Here is a 21,564-nt window from a genome sequence, read left to right on the forward strand (position 1 = left end):
TATATTTTCAGGTGCTTGATTGTGATGCATGGACGTTCTTTTTTGCAGTTTCCAGATGCCCACCACCCTCTGGGTGGAAACATTTTTCCTCATGTCCCCTCTAATCCTTCTACCAATCATCTTAAATCTATTCCCCCTTGGTAATTGACCCCTCAGCTAGAGGAAACAGGTCTTTCTTGTCTAACCTACCTTGGCCCCTCATAATTTTGCACACCTCAATTAGGTCACCCCTCAGCCTCCTCGGTTCTGAGGAAAGCAACCCTCGCCTATCCAATCTCTTCCCTTGGCTGCAATTTTCCAGCCCTGGCAACAGGTTGGAGTAGTTTTGACTGTGAACTAAGTCAATAAGCTCTCTCCAGTAAAGAAAGCAGCCGTGTCTTAGTTTTAATTTCACCAACCCAGTTAACAGGAGGGATGGTGCTGACGATAGGTTTTCACACTGCCACGACGTTACTCTCCATTGAAGCCAAAACTGGCCTTCCATCCATTCCTGGGGGATTCCGGCCCAGCCAGTTAGATTAAAGTTAGCCCAGTTCAGAGTCCTTCCTTCTGTCAAGTCTCAGGTTGAGACATGAACTGCAGGAATTCCTTTCGACCCCTCGGACTGTTGTGTGAACACTCTGAGTAAATGTAACAAAGCGTGCTCTCTTCCATTATTACCATAACTTTACATACAGTAGGGCAGATTGTGCCTTCAATGCCTGGGCTGGGTAATCTGGTGGAGTGAGTTGCAAAGTATTACAAAGTATTTACAGAGCATTCAGCCCAACAGGTCAATTCTGGTGTTTTATGTTTCACATGAACCCCCTCCCACACCTCTTTATCTAAACACATCAACATATCCTTCAATTACTTTCTCCCTCATGTGGTTATCTATCTTCTGCTTAAATGCAACTATTCTACTCACCTCAATTACTCTTTTATAGTGAGTTCCACATTCTCACACTCTCTGGGTAAAGAAGGTTCTCCTGAGCTCCCTATTGGTTTTACTATTGACTATCTTATATTTAGAGTCATTTGGTAATACAGAATTTGAGTATTGCTGAAAATGAGATATGCTGTTGAATCTTTTTGTCTTGCACTCATCAAGGACAATTCAAAAGAATGCCATGTTGTAAAGGGAACAACAATTTATACTTCATGAGAAGAGAGTGCAGCTTCGTTGGCAAGTGGACTCTGATTAGTCAAGGCATTGCCCTGGGGAATGAACCAGGGAGTGACCACTTCCACCAATCAGAGTCCACTTACCAACCAATCAGCACTTTCTTCTCATGCAGTATAAATTGTTGTTCCCCAGTTACAGTTGGTAATTTTTTATGAGCTGTCCTGATGAGTGCAGGACAAAAAGACTATCTTCTATTTATAGCCCCAGGTTTTGGGCTGCCCCACGAGTGGTAACATCTCTACATCTATCCTACAAAATCCTTTCATAATTTTAAAGGTCTCTATCAGGTCATCCCTCAGCCTTCTCTCTTCTAGAGAAAAAAAAGCCCCACCCATTTTAGTCTTTACTGATGGATATAATCGCCCACCCTGTCAATGAAATGGGAATGGGGTGGAAGGTGCGAGCGGTGGGTTTGATTAAATAGATCCCCTTCACTAGTAGATGAGAGAGAAATCCACCTGGATGTTGCAGGAACTAACTGCTGTAGAATGTGAAGTGGAGCACAATATAAAATAAAGCTTTTAAGCATCCACTCTACACTGAATTATGTGTATGTTTGCACAGGTGTCAGCAGCCTCCTATACCCTGTTCAAACTTTATTTACAGTTCAAACAGAATCGACCAACCTTTAAAGCAAACACAAGTTGAGAAAGATGAAATGTCTGCGTTCACCACAGTCTAAACCTTGATTTTAGCCTGAGCCAGCTGATGGGAGCAGGAACGGGGCAAGCGGTAGGGGGACACGGTCAGATGCCCATTTTACACCCGTAGTGTTACTTGCCAGGTTAGGTTAAAATCAGAACTTGAAGTTCTGAAAACTGATCACAGTTTTGTAATACTAGATATTGTTTATGCAGGCTGTGCTGTTGGAGTTTGCTTGCATATGGAGAGATGGTGGCATAGTGGTAATGTCACTGAGCTAATAATCCAGAGGCCCACGGGACATGGGTTCAAATCCCACCATGGCAGCTGGTGGAATTTAAATTCATTTAATAAATCAGGAATGTAAAGCTGGTCATCAGTGATCGTCAACTTTGATTGATTGTTGTAAAAACCCATCAGGTTCACTAATGTCCTTTAGCAGAAGCCGTCCTTACTCCAGATTCCCAGTGAAATGGTTGACTCTGAAATGGCCAACTCTGAAATGGCCCAGCAAGACACTCAGTTCAAGGGCAATTAGGAATGGGCAACAGATGCTGGCCTTGCCAGTAATGCCCACATCCCATGAAAGAATAAAAAAAACGACTTTACAGTTTGTTAAACATAGTGTTGGATTTGGCTTATGTAGATAATAATATTGGATATTATTTATTTTGATTGTAATTTTTGATGTAGATTGTAATATTGAATATTGTCTATGCAAACTATAGAATTCAGTAATATCTAGATTGTGATGTTAACACGTGGCAGCTGATTTGCACACGGCAAGACCCCACAAGTAGCTAAGTAGTAGTGACCAGGTAATCTGCTTTAGCTGCTGGTTGATGGCTGGGACACCAAGGAAAACTTCCTTTCCCTTCTTTGAATCTTTTACATGTATCTGAGGGGGCAGACGGGGCCTCAGTCTAACGTCTCATCCGAAAGACCTGCAGCAGCAAAGCACTGCCTCAGTACTGCACAGGGAATGTGAGCCTAGCTCAAGTTTCCCAACTGAGGGATTCAGAAGCAAGAGAACTACCATATTCCCGCAGCCATGAATGCTAATTCCAACATATAAAGGAAAGCAACAGTTCCAATTACTAGGAGGCCTGAAGTCTACCTCATTGCTTCCATTCTATTGAGGCCTTCATAATGTAAATAACAGCAGAAACTGTAGAGCTTAGAGAAACTGGGATTGCTCATCCCAGAGCAGAGAAGCTTAGGGGGAGATTTAACAGAGGTGTTCAAAATAATGAAAGATTTGGACAGAGTAAATAAGAAAAGTCTTGTTTTCAGTTGCAGGAATAAAAGCAAAATACTGCGGATGCTGGAAATCTGAAATAAAAATAGAGAATGCTGGAAAAACTCAGCTGGTTTGGCAGCATCTGTGGAGAGTGAAACAGAGTTAACGTTTCGAGTCCATATGACTCTTCTTCAGAGCTAAAGAGAAGTAGAAATGTGATGGATTTTATACTGTTTAAGAGGGGGTGGAGCAGATGGAACAAAATAGAAGGCCAGGGATAGGTGGGAGCTAAGGAGAGTTTGACAAAGATGTCATGGACAAAAAGACAAAGGGAGTGTTAATGTAGAGTTAAAGACTAAAGAAAGTGCTGATAGTGGCATAAAGGTAAGAAAGCAGAACATATTAATTACAGAACAATAGTTAGACTCTGTGAAAGAACAACATCAAAACAAATGATAGATGGCCGTGTTGGGAAAAAAGGATAATTAATTAATCAATTTTAAAATTGGATTTAAAAAGGGCTAAAGATGGAGGAGAGAGTTCATGGTCTGAAGTTGTTGAACTCAATGTTAAGTCCGGAAGGCTGTAAAGTTCCTAATCGGAAGATGAGGTGCTGTTCCTCCAGTTTGCGTTAGGCTTCACTTGAACATTGCAGCAGGCCAAGGACGGATATGTGGGCATGAGAGCAGGGTGGTGTGTTGAAATGGTAAGCGACAGGAAGGTCTGGGTCATGCTTATGGACTGAGGAGACCGCATTGGGAGCAGCGAATGCAGTAGACCAATTTGAAGGAGGTGCAAACGAAGTGCTGCTTCACCTGAAAGAAGTGTTTGGGCCCTTGGACGGTGAGGAGGGAGGGGGTAAAGGGGCAGGTGTTGCACCTTCTGCGATTGCATGGGAAGGTGTCGTGGGAAGGGGATGAGGAGTGGACCAGGGAGTCCTGGAGGCAACGGTCCCTTCCCTGCAGCAAGGTTGGTAGCCTGGAATACAGATTTAAGAAAATAGGCAAAAGAACCAGAGAGGGGATGAGGGGTTTTTCTTTACACAGTGGGTTGTTGTGATCAGGAATTAACTGTCTGAAAGGAGGCAGATACAATATTAAGTTCTAAAAAGGAAATGGATACGTTTTTAATGGGGAAAATATTTGTCGGACTATTTGGGAAAAAAACAGGGGTGTGGGACTAATTGGACATCTCTTTGAAAGAGCTGGCACAGGTACGATGGGCAGAATGGCCCCTGCCTGCTTTATGGTAAGCTCAGTGGGGTAAATTTTCCGAGTACTTACCGTGGAGGGGTATCTGCCACCTGCGATTTCGTGTCCCACTTGACTCTTGAAGCTAATAAGCCAGGCAAACCAGCGCTAGTTTTGCTCAATCTCCAGCTAAACAGTAAAGAAAGGAGGGCTTGCGTTTATGTAGCGCCTTTCAGAGCTCAACGTCCCAAAGCGCTTTGCAGCCGGCAAGGCGCTTTTGAAGAGTAATAAAGATGCTGTTGTCTTGTTTCCAGGAGCTTTTCATGAAGGTGGTCCCATATCACTGCCTGGGGTCCATCTGGTCGCAGCGGGACAAGAAGGGGAAGGAAGACCTCGCCCCCACTATCTGGGCCACTGTCCGACAGTTCAACAAACTCACCAACTGCGTCATCAGCTCCTGCCTGAGCAACACGAAGCTGAGGCCACAGCAACGGGCACGGATCCTGGAGAAGTGGATCCGGGTGGCGGAGGTAGGTGGCGGAGATGCTGGTAAACAGGGGACGTGACGATGCAGCGGTAACGTAACTGAACTGGTAACCCAGAGCAAAAACAGAATTACCTGGAAAAACTCAGCAGGTCTGGCAGCATCGGTGGAGAAGAAATCAGTTAACGTTTCGACTTCACGACCCTTCGGCAGAACTGAAGCATAGTTAAGAGAAAGGTGAAATATAAGCTGGTTTAAGGTGGGGGGGCGGGGGGAGAGAGAAGGGGAGGGTGTGGTGATTGTGGAGATAAGCAAGCAGTGATAGGAGCAGATAATCAAAAGATGTCACAGACAAAAGGATCAAAGAGGTGTTGAAGGTGGTGATATTGTCTAAGAAAAGTGCTAATTATGAATGGAAGACAGGACACTCAAGGTACAGCTCTAGTGGGGGTGGGGTGGAAAGACTAACAAAGTTTTAGTTTTAGATTTAAAAATAATGGAAATATGTGGGAAAAGAAGAATCTATATAAATTATTGAAAAAAAAGGGAGGGGGGAGAGACGGGGTGGGGATGGGGGGAGGGGGAGTTTAAGATCTAAAGTTGTTGAATTCAATATTCAGCCCGGAAGGCTGTAAAGTGCCTAGTCGGAAGATGAGGTGCTGTTCCTCCAGTTTGCGTTGGGCTTCACTGGAACAATGCAGCAAGCCAAGGACAGACATGTGGGCAAGAGAACAGGGTGGAGTGTTAAAATGGCAAGCGACAGGGAGGTTTGGGTCTTTCTTGCGGACAGACCGCAGGTGTTCTGCAAAGCGGTCGCCCAGTTTGCGTTTGGTCTCTCCAATGTAGAGGAGACCGCATTGGGAGCAACGAATGCAGTAGACTAAGTTAGGGGAAATGCAAGTGAAATGCTGCTTCACTTGAAAGGAGTGTTTGGGCCCTTGGACGGTGAGGAGAGAGGAAGTGAAGGGGCAGGTGTTGCATCTTCTGCGTGGGCATGGGGAGGTGCCATAGGTGGGGGTTGAGGAGTAGGGGGTGATGGAGGAGTGGACCAGGGTGTCCCGGAGGGAACGATCCCTACGGAATGCCGTCAGGGGGGGTGAAGGGAAGATGTGTTTGGTGGTGGCATCATGCTGGAGTTGGCGGAAATGGCGGAGGATGATCCTTTGAATGCGGAGGCTGGTGGGGTGATAAGTGAGGACAAGGGGGACCCTATCATGTTTCTGGGAAGGAGGAGAAGACGTGAGGGAGGATGCGCGGGATATGGGCCGGACATATCACGCCTTCTCACGCCTTCTCCTCCTTCCCAGAAACATGATAGGGTCCCCCTTGTCCTCACTTATCACCCCACCAGCCTCCGCATTCAAAGGATCATCCTCCGCCATTTCCGCCAACTCCAGCATGATGCCACCACCAAACACATCTTCCCTTCACCCCCCCTGACGGCATTCCGTAGGGATCGTTCCCTCCGGGACACCCTGGTCCACTCCTCCATCACCCCCTACTCCTCAACCCCCACCTATGGCACCTCCACATGCCCACGCAGAAGATGCAACACCTGCCCCTTCACTTCCTCTCTCCTCACCGTCCAAGGTCTCAAACACTCCTTTCGAGTGAAGCAGCATTTCACTTGCATTTCTCCTAACTTAGTCTACTGCATTCGTTGCTCCCAATGTGGTCTCCTCTACATTGGAGAGACCAAACGCAAACTGGGCGACCGCTTTGCAGAACACCTGCGGTCTGTCCGCAAGAAAGACCCAAACCTCCCTGTTGCTTGCCATTTTAACACTCCACCCTGTTTTCTTGCCCACATGTCTGTCCTTGGCTTGCTGCATTGTTCCAGTGAAGCCCAACGCAAACTGGAGGAACAGCACCTCATCTTCCGACTAGGCACTTTACAGCCTTCCGGGCTGAATATTGAATTCAACAACTTTAGATCTTAAACTCCCCCTCCCCCCATCCCCACCCCGTCTCTCCCCCCTCCCTTTTTTTTCAATAATTTATATAGATTCTTCTTTTCCCACCTATTTCCATTATTTTTAAATCTAAAACTAAAACTTTGTTAGTCTTTCCACCCCACCCCCACTAGAGCTGTACCTTGAGTGTCCTGTCTTCCATTCTTAATTAGCACTTTTCTTAGACAATATCACCACCTTCAACACCTCTTTGATCCTTTTGTCTGTGACATCTTTTGATTATCTGCTCCTATCACTGCTTGCTTATCTCCACAATCACCACACCCTCCCCTTCTCTCTCCCCCCGCCCCCCCACCTTAAACCAGCTTATATTTCACCTTTCTCTTAACTATGCTTCAGTTCTGCCGAAGGGTCGTGAAGTCGAAACGTTAACTGATTTCTTCTCCACCGATGCTGCCAGACCTGCTGAGTTTTTCCAGGTAATTCTGTTTTTGTTTTGGATTTCCAGCATCCGCAGTAGCTTTTAGCTTTTTGTTTTTATCTCTGTGGTAACCCAGAGGTCCAGGCTAACGCCCTGGGGACACAGGTTCGAATCCCAACACAACAGCTGGTGGAATTTAAATTCAATGAATAAATCTGGAATGTGAAGCTGGTCTCAGTAATGGTCACCATGACAGCTATCATCGATTGTAGTAAAAACCCATCTGGTTCACTAGTGCTCTTTAGGAAGGAAATCTGCCGTCCTTACCTGGTCTGGCCTACATGTGACTCCAGACCCACATCAATGTGGTTGACTTTTAACTGCCCTCTGAAATCGCCTAGCAAGCCACTCAGTTCAAGAGCAATTAGGGAAGGGCAACAAGTGCTGGCCTTGCCAGCGACACCCACATCCCATGGAAGAATAAAAAAAGTCAAGATGAGACCCAATTTTAACCACGGGATTGCCAACTGCCCCCCCTCCCCCCGGCACCCCCCCAGCAATCTGTGACTCAGTTCCTCCACTTAGGTCTCAATGGGGAAGCGGGGTGCCTCATGACCAATCGATCCGCTTGAGACATGTTTCCAAGTCAAGGGGGCTGCCTTGCAGGGCTAGTCACTGCGGCCCTTTAAATACTGCAGCAGCACTGCCTGCTCAGCAATGGATGAACTCCCAATCACGCACGTTTTCCCTCTCTCCAAGTGCTCCCTGAAATCACGAAAAACATCCAGACCCCAGAAATATCCCCAGAGTCAGCGGTTGCATTTCCAGATGGGATGGCACCGGACCGGAAAGTCCGTGTCCTTGCATCTTTCCCTTACCGCCGTTGCTTCGCTTAGTTTGCTGCTGCACTGCACTTGTCAGGAGGTCAGGAATTGAAAACTTGCAAAACTTAACCACATTTATGTTCTCCCCAGCCAAATGAAGTTTGGAAGGTGAATTCTGCTCCACAAGCCGTTGAAACAGCAAAGGTCAAACTCGCTGAATGTTGTCCACTCTGAATTTTATAAGCAGCAAATCATCTGAAGCTGCCTCCCAATACTCCCATTCTCTCTTTGTTTTTGTTTCTAGGAGTGCAGGGCTTTGAAGAACTTCTCCTCACTCTATGCCATCATTTCCGCCCTCCAGTCGAACTCCGTCCACAGACTGAAAAAAACTTGGGAGGAGATTCCTAGGTATTGTGTGGAGCGCGAATCAGTAACTCAACAATTGGACCTCCGTTCCCAGAATCCCAGGGATGGCGTGTTGGCGGGGGTGGGGGGGCGGTGGGGGTGGGGTGTGGGTTGCGTGGTGGGGAGCGAGTGCAGAATACCAGTGTCTCAGAATTGGAGCAATGCTCCGGGTTCCCATGGATGGTGTGGAATTAGGATCAGCATCTCAGTTTTGGAGCTGTAATCCCAGGGATAGTGTGCAGGGGAAGTTATCAGTGTCTCAGTATTGAAGCAATGCTCCCAGATTCCCAGGGAATTGCGATCAGTATCTCAGTATCCCAGGAATTGTGTGGCATCGGGATCCGTATCCCAGTATTGGAGCAGCGATCCCAGGTTCCCAGTGGCGTGAACTCAGGATCAGTATCTTAGTATCCCTGCAGCGTTCCCAGATTTCCAGGTATAACGTGGAGTCAGGATCAGTATTTCAGTATTGGTGTGGAGTTCCCAGACATCGTGCAAAAGCAGAATCAGTGTCTCAGTGTTGAAGCAATGCTCCCGGATTTGGGTGTGTAGGGTGGAGTCAATTTCTCAGTATTGGAGCAGCGTTCCCAGATTCCCAGGTATGGCGTGGAGTGGGGCCAGTTCTCCAGTATCTGACTGACACTGTGCAGCTAAGATTTCCCAGGAGATGTCTCTCAACCAGGCAGTGTCACAATAAATTAGACCAGTTTGCTCTTCTCTGACAGCCCTGTAACACGATCTGAATAATCACTCTCAAGGGTCACAGAGCTAATATTTTTTTCAATGCCTTTGCTTCCAGGGAAGTCTATCGGAGTTACAACGAGCTGTCGGAGATCTTTTCGGAGAAGAACAATTATTCCCAGAGCCGGGAGCTACTGATTAAAGTAGGAGTTCTGATTTTGGCCTTAAAAGGCAGATTTCTCCGTTCAATGTTGACATGTGCATAGATGACGATTCACTTAGAAACTGTAGAAACATGTTACGTTAAATATAACCAGAGGTAATACACTAATAATTATGCGACCATTCTGATTTCCAATTACTAGGGGTCATTGTGGTCTCATTAGTAATGGCCGTGCCAAACAATTTTCACAAAAGACACAGGGCCTGGAATACTGAGGGGCAAAAGTGGGGAGTTTATCCGTTTCCTGGGGGGAAGCTCTGCTTTTCCCTTGATCCAACTTATGCTCAGACACCGTGAGGCCCTCATCAAATTTCTTGGCTACTGCCAGCAGAAGCTCGTTACTGCCCTATCTCACTCTGCACTTTGGTCCGCATAGGGTAGATTTTCCTACTCTTCCACACCCTGGACACAGGTAGTAATCACTTGTAATGTTCACTATTGTGAATAAACTCCCAAGAATATCTCCTCACCTCTGGCTCCTTGTTATGATGAGCAGTGTTCGTGTCACACAGATGTGAAATCATGGTTCCGGCACAAGATAAGGGCAGGTAACTCAGTCCAGGGCCTCTTCCCTGTGCAGTATGTAACCTTCAGAGCAAGGTGATGGTCCGGCTTCACACTCACTGGGCACATTACTGGTGCCTGCACCTCGATGGTGCTTGTCATTGCTGCCAGAATGTTGTGGGCAGGCGTCACAGAGTTCCGTCATTCTCTCTGTGTGCTCTCAGCACCTTTGAGGTGGGACTGGCTCCCCATCTCTTCAGCATCTGTGACCGGTGACGCTGTGCTCCTGAAGGGGACAGGTGCTGAAGGCTGACAAAGGATCAGGTGCATTTAAAGTTTCACGGCTGCGTCTCCATGATATGACCCTGATCACAGAGCATGAGCAAGCTGCCCTCAGCCAGACAGGAGTCAGACATTCACAGACGCAATGTGAAGATCTGTGGAGTGTCCTCACTGCATGTCATCATCATCCTCCTGGAATTTAGTGACTATTAGGGCCTCTGCTGCATCTCCATGACATGAGCACTGAGGGTATGTGCGCTACTATCAGCCACATAGGAGTCAAACCTTCGCTGATGCAAGGTGAGGATGTCAGGACTGTCCTCACTGCATCTCATCATCATCCTCCACGAATCTTGTAGCTATGAAGGCCTCTCGAGTGTGCCTACCTCGACTGTCCAGTGCAATGGCCTCAACACTGGCATCCTCGACTTTGAGGACCTCATCGTCACCTTTCCTTTCAAGAGGAGATATGCAGCTCCTCCATCTCCTCAGCCAGGTCCTCCCACTATTGCAGTGCCAGGCTGTGTAGCGCGCAGCAAGCTACGATGATGCATGACACCCTCATTGGACTTAATTGCAGTGCTCCATTGGGCCTGTCGACACACTGGAACCTCATTTTCAAAATGCTTATCGTTTGCAGCACCAAAGTCCGGGTCGCGGCATGAGCCTCATTATACCGTCGCTCTGCTGCAGTCTGAGGCTGCCACATGGGCATCATCAACCACGTCCTCTGTGGGTAGCCCTTGCCCCTGAGGAGCCATCCCTGCAGCCTCTGTGGACCCTGGAAGATGTCAGAGATCTGAGACTTCCTAAGGATGTAGGAGTTGTGGACGCTCCCTGGGAATCATGCGCAGACCTGTAGGATGCGTTTGTGGTGGTCGCACACCAGCTGAACATTCAGCGAGTGGAAGCCCTTGTGGTTGACAGTGACTGCTTGTTGCCATGGAGATTTAAGTGCTACATGAGTACAGTGGATGGCATTCTGCACCTGTGGGAAACCAGAGGTCTGCGCAAAGCCCAGCACTCGTGTTTCCTGGCTTTCCTGATCCTGGGTGAAATGCACAAAGTCCTATGCCCTCGCTGGAGACTTGCGAGATCCTGCACAGGTCACCTGTGGAGCCCTGGAAACAGCCACTGGCGTAGAAATTGAGTGCCATGGTCACTTTAACGGCCACTGACAGTGGATGCCCTCCATGTCCCCGTGGTGCCAAATCCTGCAGCAGGTGGCATATGTCACCAACCAGTTCTCTAGACATGTGCAGTTTTTAGTGACATTGGTTCTCGGTTGTCTGCAGGAATGACAGGCACCGTCTATAGACGCTGGGTCTAGCGAGGCACCTACGAGTGACGGCTCGCTGTGGATCTTCAGCTGCATGCGCAGCAGGCCCTGCCGCCCCTTTATCCTGAGGGAGGTGCTCCTCCCTTTGCCGAGCCAGGCTCCTCCGCCACTCTCTTCTTCTTCTCTGCTCCCTGTAAGCCATGAGGCATACCGCTAAATCATCAGGCTCCGCGATCCTGATGTTCTCCTCCTGCAGGATCAAAGAGAGAGACACGTGGGTTAGCATAGATTTACTAGGAACCTCTCTTGGTTAAGCCTGAAAGCCCCTTCACCCCCAGTATGCACTTGAGTATTTCTTTCAGCCTGTGCTGCCCTGCCCCCCGCCCAACCCTGTCTGACCTGCATTGGAGCCCTTGCCTTCACACCACACTGAAAGCCAGCCGGGAAAAAGCTACTTACCTGTGCCCCCTGCGAATGTGTGGCGCCTCTTCCTTGATGTCCTACAGGCAATGCTCGTGAGCGCTGCGTGAGGATGTGTGCACTCACCTCCCAGTTCAGGTCACCAGGTGCACGCCTTTTAAAGACAGTCGTAAATCACGCCATTCTGAAGTCACGCCAACGTGGGCGGTAAATTTGACGTGGGGGGATGATTCCGGCGAGCAGGGCTTATAATTAGATGCAAACGCATTGAAATGACGTTCCTGATGTGCGGCGGTGGGAAACGCGGCCCACCATTGAAGGGTGGAGCAGGCAATAGCAAATTGGTTTCACGATGGCATAAGGCTGATTTTTGGCTTTCTCACCATGTCGTCCCGCCTGCTGTGACGTCCGACGCCAACGGGGCTGAAAAATTCTGGCTCTCGTGGCATTGCAAGACTTCTGCTGTTTTTGAATGGGTATTGCAGCGGCGTTGAGAATTGCTGCTATTCCTGTGAATGGGAATGCACGCATGAAATGAGAGTCACAACGTTACGGGAATGCACTCCTTATACCATTTCCCTGAATGGTTACCCTTCCGCCCTGCACTACCAGCTCCGGCATTTCTCCAAGGGCGTGGCCCTGATACCCTTGGAGGACAGTTGACACCTCTCAGAATCCCAGTCACAGGGAATTTGCCATTGATGAGAGTGACGTTTCCCCTGGAAAGAAGTCCCAGGGCTCTTGTACTTGAACCGCTATTCCGTGGATTCAAAAAGAGAAACCGAATCCTTATCTTTTTGAATTCGCAGGAAGGAACTTCAAAGTTTGCCACGTTGGACAAGAAACATCTGAAAAAGCCAAAAGACCACAAAGTTCCAGTAAGTATTTGTTTAATCTTGTTGGTATGTTTGAAGGGGAAATAAAGATACTGTATTGCAGCCGTGATAAGAGTGGCCCTGAATCTCCAGTCGCTTTTACAATTGTTATCTGTGAAATTTGTGGCTGAAAGGACTCGATAGGAGAGAGAGAAACATAGAAAATAGGAGCAGGAGTAGGTCATTCGGCCCCTCGAGCCTGCTCCGCCACACAATATGATCATGGCTGATCCTCTCTCTCAACGCCGTACTCCCGTGTTCTCCCCATACCCCTTGATGCTTTTAGACTCCAGAAATCTATCTATTTCCTTCTTAAATATATTCAGTGACTTGGCCTCCGCAGCTTTCTGTGGTAGAGAATCCCACAGGTCCACCACCCTCTGAGTGAAGCAGTTTCTCCTCATCTCAGTCCTAAATGGCCTACCCCGTATCCTGAGACTGTGTCTTCATATTCTAGACCTCTCCAGCCAGAGGAAGCATCATCCCTGCATCCAGTCTGTCCAGCCCTGTCAGAACTTTATACGTTTCAATGAGATCCCCTCTCATTCTCCTAAACTCCAGTGAATACAGGCCTAGTCGACTCAATGTCTCCTCATACGACAATCCTGCCATCCCAGGAATCAGTCTGGTGAACCTTTGCTGCACTCTTTCTATGACAAGTATATCCTTTCTTGGGTAAGGAGACCAAAACTGCACATAATACTCCAGGTGGGGTCTCACCAAGGCCCTGTACAGCTGCAGTAAGACATCCTTGCTCCTGTACTCAAGTCCTCTCACAATGAAGGCCAACATACCATTTGCCACCTTAACTGCTTGCTGCACTTGCATGCTTACTTTCAGTGATTGGTGCACAAGGACACTCAGGTCCCTTTATACATCAACATTTCCCAATATATCACCATTTAAATAATGCTCTGCCATTCTGTTTTTCCTACCAAAGTGGATAACTTCACACTTATCCACGTTATACTGCATCTGCCATGCATTTGCCCACTCGCTCAGCCTGTCTAAATTGCCTTGAAGCCTCTTAACACCCTCGTCATCGTTCACATTCCCACCAAGTTTCGTGTTGTTAGCGAACTTGGAAATATTACATTTGGTTCCCTCATCCAAATCATTGATATATATTGTGAATAGCTGGGGTCCAAGCACTGACCCTTGCAGTACCGGACTAGTCACTGCCTGCCACTCTGAAAAAGATCCATTTATTCCTACTCCATGTTTCCTGTCTGCTAACCAATTCTCAATTCATGCCAATATATTACCCCCAATCCCATTTGCTTTAATTTTGCACATTAATCTCTTATGTGGGACTTTATCAAAAGTTTTCTGAAAATCCAAATATGCCATGTCCACTGGCTCTCCCTTATCTGTTCTGCTAGTTACGTCCTCAAAGAACTCCAGTAGGTTTGTCAAACATGATTCCCCTTCCATAAATCCATGTTGATATTTTCTAAGTGTCCTGTTATCACATCCTTTATAATAGACTCTAACATTTTCCCTACTGATGTTAGGCTAACTGGTCTGTAATTAGTTGTTTTCTCCCTCCCTCCTTTTTTAAATAGTGGGGTTGCATTTGCGACCTTCCAATCGGCCAGGACCGTTCCAGAATCTACAGAATTTTGAAAGGTGACAACCAACGCATCAACTATTTCCAAAGCTACCTCCTTTAGTACCCTGGGATGGAGATTATTATTGTTTTAGTAATACTAATTTCCTTCAATTCTTCCTTCTCACTAGACCCTTAGTTCCCTGGTATTTCTGGGAATTTATTTGTGTCTTCCTCCGTGAAGACAGAACTAAAGTAGTTGTTTAGTTGCTCTGCCGTTTCCTTGTTTTCTATTATAAATTCTCCTGCTTCAAACTGTAAGGGACCTACATTTGTCTTCACTAATCTTTTTCTTTTTACATACTTATAGAAGCTTTTACAGTCTGCTTTTATGTTTGTTGCAAGTTTACTCTCACACTCTATTTTTCCCTTCTTAATCAATCTCTTGATCCTCCTTTGCTGAATTCTAAACTGCTCCCAATCCTCAGGCTTGCTACTTTTCCTAGCAACCTTATATGACATCTCTTCGGATCTAACACTATCCTTAATTTCTTTTATTAGCCATGGCTAGGCCTCTTTTCCTGTTGTGTTTTTGTGCCAGAAAGGAATGTATAACTGTTGCAATGCATACATTCATTCCTTCAATATTAGCCATTGTCTATTTAACCTTTAATAAAGTTCCCCAATCTATCTTAGCCAACTCATGCCTCATACCTTTGTAGTTTCCTTTGTTAAGATTTAGAACCCTAGTTTCAGATCAGACTACGTCACTTTGCATCCTAATGAAGAATTCCATCATGTTATGGTCACTCTTCTCTAAAGGATCCTGCACAACAAGATTATTAATTAAACCCTTTTCATTGCACAATACCAAATCTAGGATAGCCTGTTCCCTAGTTGGTTCCTCGACATACTGGTCTAAAAAGCCATCTCGTACACACTCCAGGAATTCGTTTGCCACAGTATTATTGCTAATTTGGTTTGCCCAGTCTATATGTAGGTTACTGTAGCACCCTTGTATGCATCTCTGATTTCCTGTTTAATGATATCCTCCATCTTATCACTACTGTTTGGAGGCCTAGAGACAACTCCCACTAATGTTTTCCATGCTTTGTTGCTTCTCAGCTCCACCTAGTCTGATTCTACATCTGGTGGAGAGAGTCCAGAGCAAGCAGACAGGACCTTAAAATTAGAGCTAAGCTGTGGCGGGATGATGTCAGGAAGCACTCCGCACTAAAGGCTGGAGGAACCCTGGAACACCCTTTTTGATACCCCCTATCCAAAAAAAAGCTGCTGAGGCTTGGGGTCCTCAATTTCCAAACTGAGGTTAACAGGTTTTGCTTGGTAAGGTTATTAAGGGATACATAATCAAGGTGCGTAAATGGAGTGAAGGTACAGAGCAGCCGTGATCTAACAGAATGGTGGAAGAGACTCATTGAGGCTAGTGGAGAGTACAATAAACTCCCGTCGTTCGCAACCTCCTTAGGCAAATTCATTTACCTGTGCAAAGGTTTGTACACCCGATCACTCAATGCGGCCCCAAGTCTTCACCCATCCGTGACTGAAGAATTAAAACTTTTTACCTGAAGATGTAATGGTCCCAAAACAAATAAAATCCAGAATTTAGAGGCCATATAGAACAAGGTTTCCATGTTGTATTTCTCCCATAGAAGGTGAGCACTGCGCAAGGGCCATCTCTAACTGCACGTGGTTTGCTGTGATTTACAGGATACAGTAACTCCCAACCAGTATTTTGCAGTACAGGTACATGATAATACGTGTATAATTAACATACATATAATAATATTCATAACTATATAATTGTCTTGAATTTACTCAAAAATATAGTTTTATTGCCCCTCTTTTAAAATGTCAAATTTTCGGATAGCTGTAATCTATCTAATGCACTCCCATTATAAAGTATGTTCACTCTTTGTGATTTCGCCCTTCGTGAGTTTTTGTGGGAAAGTGAATCTTGCGAACAGTGGGACTTCACTGTATTCTATCACACTCCAAGTAAGAAGGGGAGGAGACCTGACACAACAGTTGTCCGCTTAGTAACATGCTCATGCTCATGTTGTATAACAAATAGTTTGTATTTAGCCCTAGTTTGTTCAGCTACACAGTGTGCAGTACATAGCATGGAGAGTATTCCCTTGAGGCTTACCTTTCCCTTTCGAACCTCTCAGGTTTCCCACTTAGCACTGGCTCATTGTTCTTTCACTATCATTGTGGAAGGGGAATGATTTTCCCTCCTTCTCCCGTCTAACTCCAGCCACCTTCCCTGTGACCCTTTCCCCAGGTGATGTGGCCAAAAGTGGACGCTGTAGCCCACATGCCACTATATCTGTGAGATGGGCATTGACGGGACCGAGATATGGAAAGCACTAAGCATTATTTAACTATGTTTCTTTCGCAACAGAATGTAGTTCAGGGCACAGTGCCATACCTTGGGACCTTCCTAACAGACTTGGTTATGTTGGACACTGCGGTGAAGGACTATGTGGAGGTGAGTGTGCATTCGACCAATTGCTTTTGGAACTTTACCATTTTGCGATGTTGTCTGTGAATAATTTGAGACATGATGCATGGGGAGTGAAGCCATGCCTGGGTGGAAACATGTGATGTTGTGCCTGTGGTTCCCAAAGCCTTCCACCACCAGAACAGTTCCTTGCTTCATGTCCGGATCTGTTGTCACCCAATTCATAAGAGATTGACTGCTACGATTAGTCAAAAACTTGTTTATTGTTGCATCTGTGATGGTCAGGATGGTGGAAGGCGAACTAGATAAACCTGAATCTTTGTCCATCAAGAAATTCCTATTTTTCCATTGTCATTCTGGTAATTTTTAGGTAATGTGCCAGGCAATGACCATCTCCAACAAGAGAGATTCCAACCATCTCTCCCTGACATTCACCATCACTGAATCCCCCACTATCAATATCCTGGGAGGTTAGCATTGACCAGAAAATTGAACTGGTCTAGCCATATAAATATTGTGGCTACAAGAGCAGGTCAGAGACTGGGAATTCTATGGTGAGTAACTCACCTCCTGACTCCCCAAACTCTGTTCACCATCTACAAGGGACAAGTCAGGAGTGTGATGGAATACTCTCCACTTGCCTGGATGAGTGCAGCTCCGACAAACACTCAAGAAGCTCAACAGCATCCAGGACAAAGCAACCCGCTTGATTGGTACCCCATCCACCACCTTCAACATCCATTTCCTCCACTGCCAATGCACAGTGACAGCAGTGTGTACCATCTACAAGATGCACTGCAGCAACTCACCAAGGCTCCTTCCAAACCCATGACCTCTACCACTTAGAAGCACAAGGGCAGCAAATACATGGGATCACCACCACCTAGAAGCTCCCCTCTAAGCCACTCACCATCCTGACTTGGAAATATTTTGCCGTTCCTTCACTGTCACTGGGGTGATGTGAGCATATGGAATAGTAACTTTCAAAAGAGAATTAGGTAAATACTTGGTTACAAGACTATGGGGAAAGGTCAGAGTTGAGGGGAGGTGCTGACTAATTAGATAGCTTTTCCATGCTGCTTCATTCTCTGACCCTCTCCCCAATACCTCCCAATAGGAGCCATGTAGACTCCTGCGGGATCAAGAAAAAAAAACAAATGAAATAAGATATATCAAATAAAAATTCAGGGTGGGACTAATTCTGGGAAATCCCACTCCACTTCCCCAGAGACGATTGAATAGTTCCAAATCACCGCTCTCCCTAAGGACAGGATCAAGATCAGATGTGATACATTCACGATCACACAGACAATTTACCAATCACTGTCGAGGCACCACACCCCCCACCCCTCTCCTTCCCCACCCTATCCCCTCCCCTCCTCCCCCCTCCGGCCCGCAGCGCTGTCCCACTCAGAGAATGTGTTTCACGTTGGGTGGCTATTAAATGGTCGGTCAGCGGGCGAGTGCTGTCGGCTGCCGGTCTCGGGCGGGAGCGGAGTTTGCATCTGCTCCCGGGCCCGCCGATCGCGTGCGTGTGTTGAGGGAAAAGTTCAGGACTGTGTTGTTTGTAAAGACATCACTTACCTCCTATGTGAAGCGGACTCTGCCTCTGTCAAGAATGTGTCCAGCTCCTTCTTGAAGGCATAAACTCCAGGGAGGGAAAGGGAGACTTTCCGATGTCTTTCAAAGAGGTGGGAAGGAGAGGGCAGTCCAGTTCGCAACCTTGTCAGAACATAACTTTCTGTCTCTCTCTTCCAGAATGGGTTAATTAACTTCGAGAAGCGGAGAAAGGTAATGGTTTCCACGGCAACTTTGATTTCCTTGAGACATTTCCTCCTGTTCTTTTTCTGTTCATCTCTTGCTGCGTTACTTTTTCTTTTTCAATCATTAATTTTGTCGGGGGGTTCATGGGGCATGACAGGAATTTGAAATCATCGCCCAGATTAAACTCCTCCAGAAAGCCTGCAAGAATTACAGCTTTGAGAAGGATCTGGACTTCCGGAACTGGTTCTACAGCCTGGAGACACTCAGTGAGACTGACAGGTGAGACAGCCGGGTACCTTCGCGGGCTGGGCCTTGGCAGCAACTTTGTCTAATGTGGAGAAATTTAAGCCTAACTCGCCATTGGGGAAACAGAGGGGGCTGGGGAGGGGAGGGGAGGAGAGGGGGCTGGGGAGGGGAGGGGAGGAGAGGGGGCTGGGGAGGGGAGGGGAGGAGAGGGGGCTGGGGAGGAGAGGGGGCTGGGGAGGGGAGGGGAGGGGAGGAGAGGGGGCTGGGGAGGGGAGGGGAGGAGAGGGGCGGGGGCAATCTCAACTTTGCAGGCCGACTTTTAACTGCTCAGATCGCGGCAATGCTGAGTTCACACTCTGCCCTGATTTTAGCAACAGGAGGGGGGCCATTTGGCTCCTCGAGCCGGTTCCACAGCTCAGTGAGATCGCGGCCAACCTATGAGATCTGGGAGATGGGCTAGTAATTCAAAGGCCCAGGTTTATGCCCGGGGAGGGGGACACGGGTTCTACCAGTATTCCATCTAATCTCATGGGTTTCCTCAGCTAAGTTAAAATTGCCCCTCCCTTGGGCCTGAAACTCGTTGGTAACAGCAATATGGAGCAGTTCCGAATGAAACGGCAGCCCCCCCTTCTTTCCCACCCCCCCCAACACCACCCCCAGGCTTTTACATCCCGCCTAGCTGCCCATTTCGCACACTGCGGGGACTGGAGCAATTTCAAAATGGCGAGTGGCGGAACTTGCGAACCAGCTCGATAAGCGGCCAGCCCGTTAGAATCAAACGGCGGTTTCCAAGAGGGCAGACGTAGCGGAGTGACACCGTGTTACACTGGAATCCCAACACGGCTAGCTACGGGGAAAAGGTGAAGGCTGAGCTCGTCAGATGCTACTCGAGCTGGTGCAGCTCACCTTGCTACTGTGGAAAGAATTGGAATGATGTTGTCTGGAGGACAGCAGATGTAGAGGGTGGACGAGAAGTCTAGGGGCTGGATTTTTTCCTCTGATGGGTGAGGAATAGAGGTGGGCTCTGTTTCCGGCTGCCAACGCTTCCCTTGGGGGGGAGAAACGGTCTTCAATTGGGATCTCCAACGTCCTGGAGACAGGTTTCCCATCCAATCAAAGGCGGTGGGTGGGATTTTTTTTTGCAAAAATATACTTTATTCATAAAATATCTTCAACCACATTCCAAACCATTTCAAAAACACCATTACAAGGGTACAATCCGGTTTAACTTTTACAAAATGTATCACCAGGTGCATCAGTACAAACAATATTACAATCATTTACAGCCTTTCATTTTGAGCTGTACAGCCCGAGGGGGTTTAAACAGTTCCCAGCCCCTCGGTGCGCTGTGGCAGAAAGGTCTTAGACAGCGACCCTTCCCCATTGCGCCTTTGCGGCAGCTGCCCCAAGCTTTAGTGCGTCCCTCAGAACGTAGTCCTTGACTTTGGATTGTGCCAGTCCGCAACATTCGGTCGGGGACAACTCTTTGCGCTGGAAGACCAACAAGTTTCGGGCAGACCAAAGCGCGTCTTTCACCGAGTTGATGATCCTTCAGCTGCTGTTGATGTTTGTCTCGGTGTGTGTCCCTGGGAACAGCCCGTAGAGCACAGAGTCCTGTGTCACAGAACTGCTCGGGATGAACCTCGACAGCAACCACTGCATCTCTCTCCAGACCTTCTTTGCAAAGGCACAATCCACAAGGAGGTGAACAACGGTCTCTTCCCCACCACAGCCACCTCGAGGGCAACGTGCAGAGGGGGTGAGACTCCTGGTGTGTAGGAAGGATCTGACAGGGAGGGCCTTTCTCACCACCAGCCAAGCCACGTCTTGGTGCTTGTTGGAAAGTTCTGGCGATGAGGCATTCTGCCAAATGACTTTGACAGTCTGCTCGGGGAACCATCCCACAGGATCCACCCTCTCCTTTTCCCTCAGGGCCTCTAAGACGTTACGTGCTGACCACTGCCTGATGGACTTGTGGTCAAAGGTGTTTTTCTGCATAAATTTTTCCACGAGGGACAGGTGGTACGGTCCAACTACTTGGAGCGTTCCGCGGCAGCGTGGCCAGACCCATCCTTCGCAACACCGGGGACAAGTAGAACCTCAGCAGGCGGTGGGTGGGCCCTCAAGCCTGGGCGGCCAACCAAAGGCCTTCCAGCTTGAGGAGAGCAGCAGACGAGAACGAAAGGTAAGTGAGAGCAAGCTGCTTCAACATGGAGGTGCCCTTCAACTTTTTAAAAATCTTTAATTGAAAATAGATTCTGCAGCGAGGCCACCAGTGCCTTGTGGGGGAGCAGGGGGGAGCTGCTCTACAGGCAAGTAGGGAGGGCCTCTAGGCCTGACTAGATTCTACCCCACCCACATCCGGCCACCTAAACTGGCCCCAGCCATTGTGGGAACCCGGAGGATGATTGGGTAATTCCAATTTGCATCCTTTACTTGGCCTCAATGATGCTCTAATGAGCCTGGTTGCCCTGCCAACCAAGGGAGAAGCTGCGCTGCCAGAGGTGCCATCTTTCGGATGGGATGTTAAACCCGAGATCCAGTCCGCTCTAAGGTGGACATAAAAGATCCTATGGCACTTATCTTGGAGGAGAACAGGGAAGTTCAGCCAATATTTATCCCTCAACTAAGATCGCTCAGAAAACGTATTACCCTGTCATTATCACGTTGCTGTTTGTGAGATCTTGCTGTGTGCAGGTTGGCTGCCATGCTTCCTACGTTACAACAGTGAGTGCACTGTACAATTTGGCTCTAAGGTACTTTGGGACATGCTGAGGTCACAAAGGGTGCTATGTAACTGCAAGTTCTGCAAGCTTGACTGCCTTTCGGGAGAGGGGAGTGTTTGCACAGAACTTCCTCCTGGAAAGGTAAATGGGTGGGGCGAGCTTACTGATAGCACAGGTTCCGTGGGGTTGGTGGAGAATGGCCCTTTGCTGATCAGTTCTGGTGTTATTTTCCTCTTGAGCTGAGGGAAT

General features: G+C 47.6%; 1 protein-coding gene across 7 annotated transcripts in view; it reads left to right on the forward strand.

The window, feature by feature from the left end:
- The window catches only part of LOC144695773 (ral guanine nucleotide dissociation stimulator-like), a 153,829-nt gene that overhangs the window by 115,374 nt on the left and 16,891 nt on the right, over window positions 1-21,564 (forward strand). For 6 of the 7 annotated variants that reach the window (XM_078566755.1, XM_078566751.1, XM_078566757.1 and 3 more), the window contains exons 7-13: window positions 4,552-4,767; window positions 8,184-8,287; window positions 9,084-9,168; window positions 12,483-12,551; window positions 16,520-16,606; window positions 18,338-18,370; window positions 18,501-18,622. In XM_078566755.1, coding sequence (XP_078422881.1) covers window positions 4,552-4,767; window positions 8,184-8,287; window positions 9,084-9,168; window positions 12,483-12,551; window positions 16,520-16,606; window positions 18,338-18,370; window positions 18,501-18,622 — 716 coding nt within the window. The remainder of the gene's footprint in view (window positions 1-4,551; window positions 4,768-8,183; window positions 8,288-9,083; window positions 9,169-12,482; window positions 12,552-16,519; window positions 16,607-18,337; window positions 18,371-18,500; window positions 18,623-21,564) is intronic. The other variant, XM_078566753.1, reaches the window with a different exon arrangement.

The sequence above is a fragment of the Cetorhinus maximus genome, chromosome 21 (genome assembly GCF_964194155.1).
Source record: "Cetorhinus maximus chromosome 21, sCetMax3.hap1.1, whole genome shotgun sequence".
Lineage (NCBI taxonomy): Eukaryota > Metazoa > Chordata > Chondrichthyes > Lamniformes > Cetorhinidae > Cetorhinus > Cetorhinus maximus.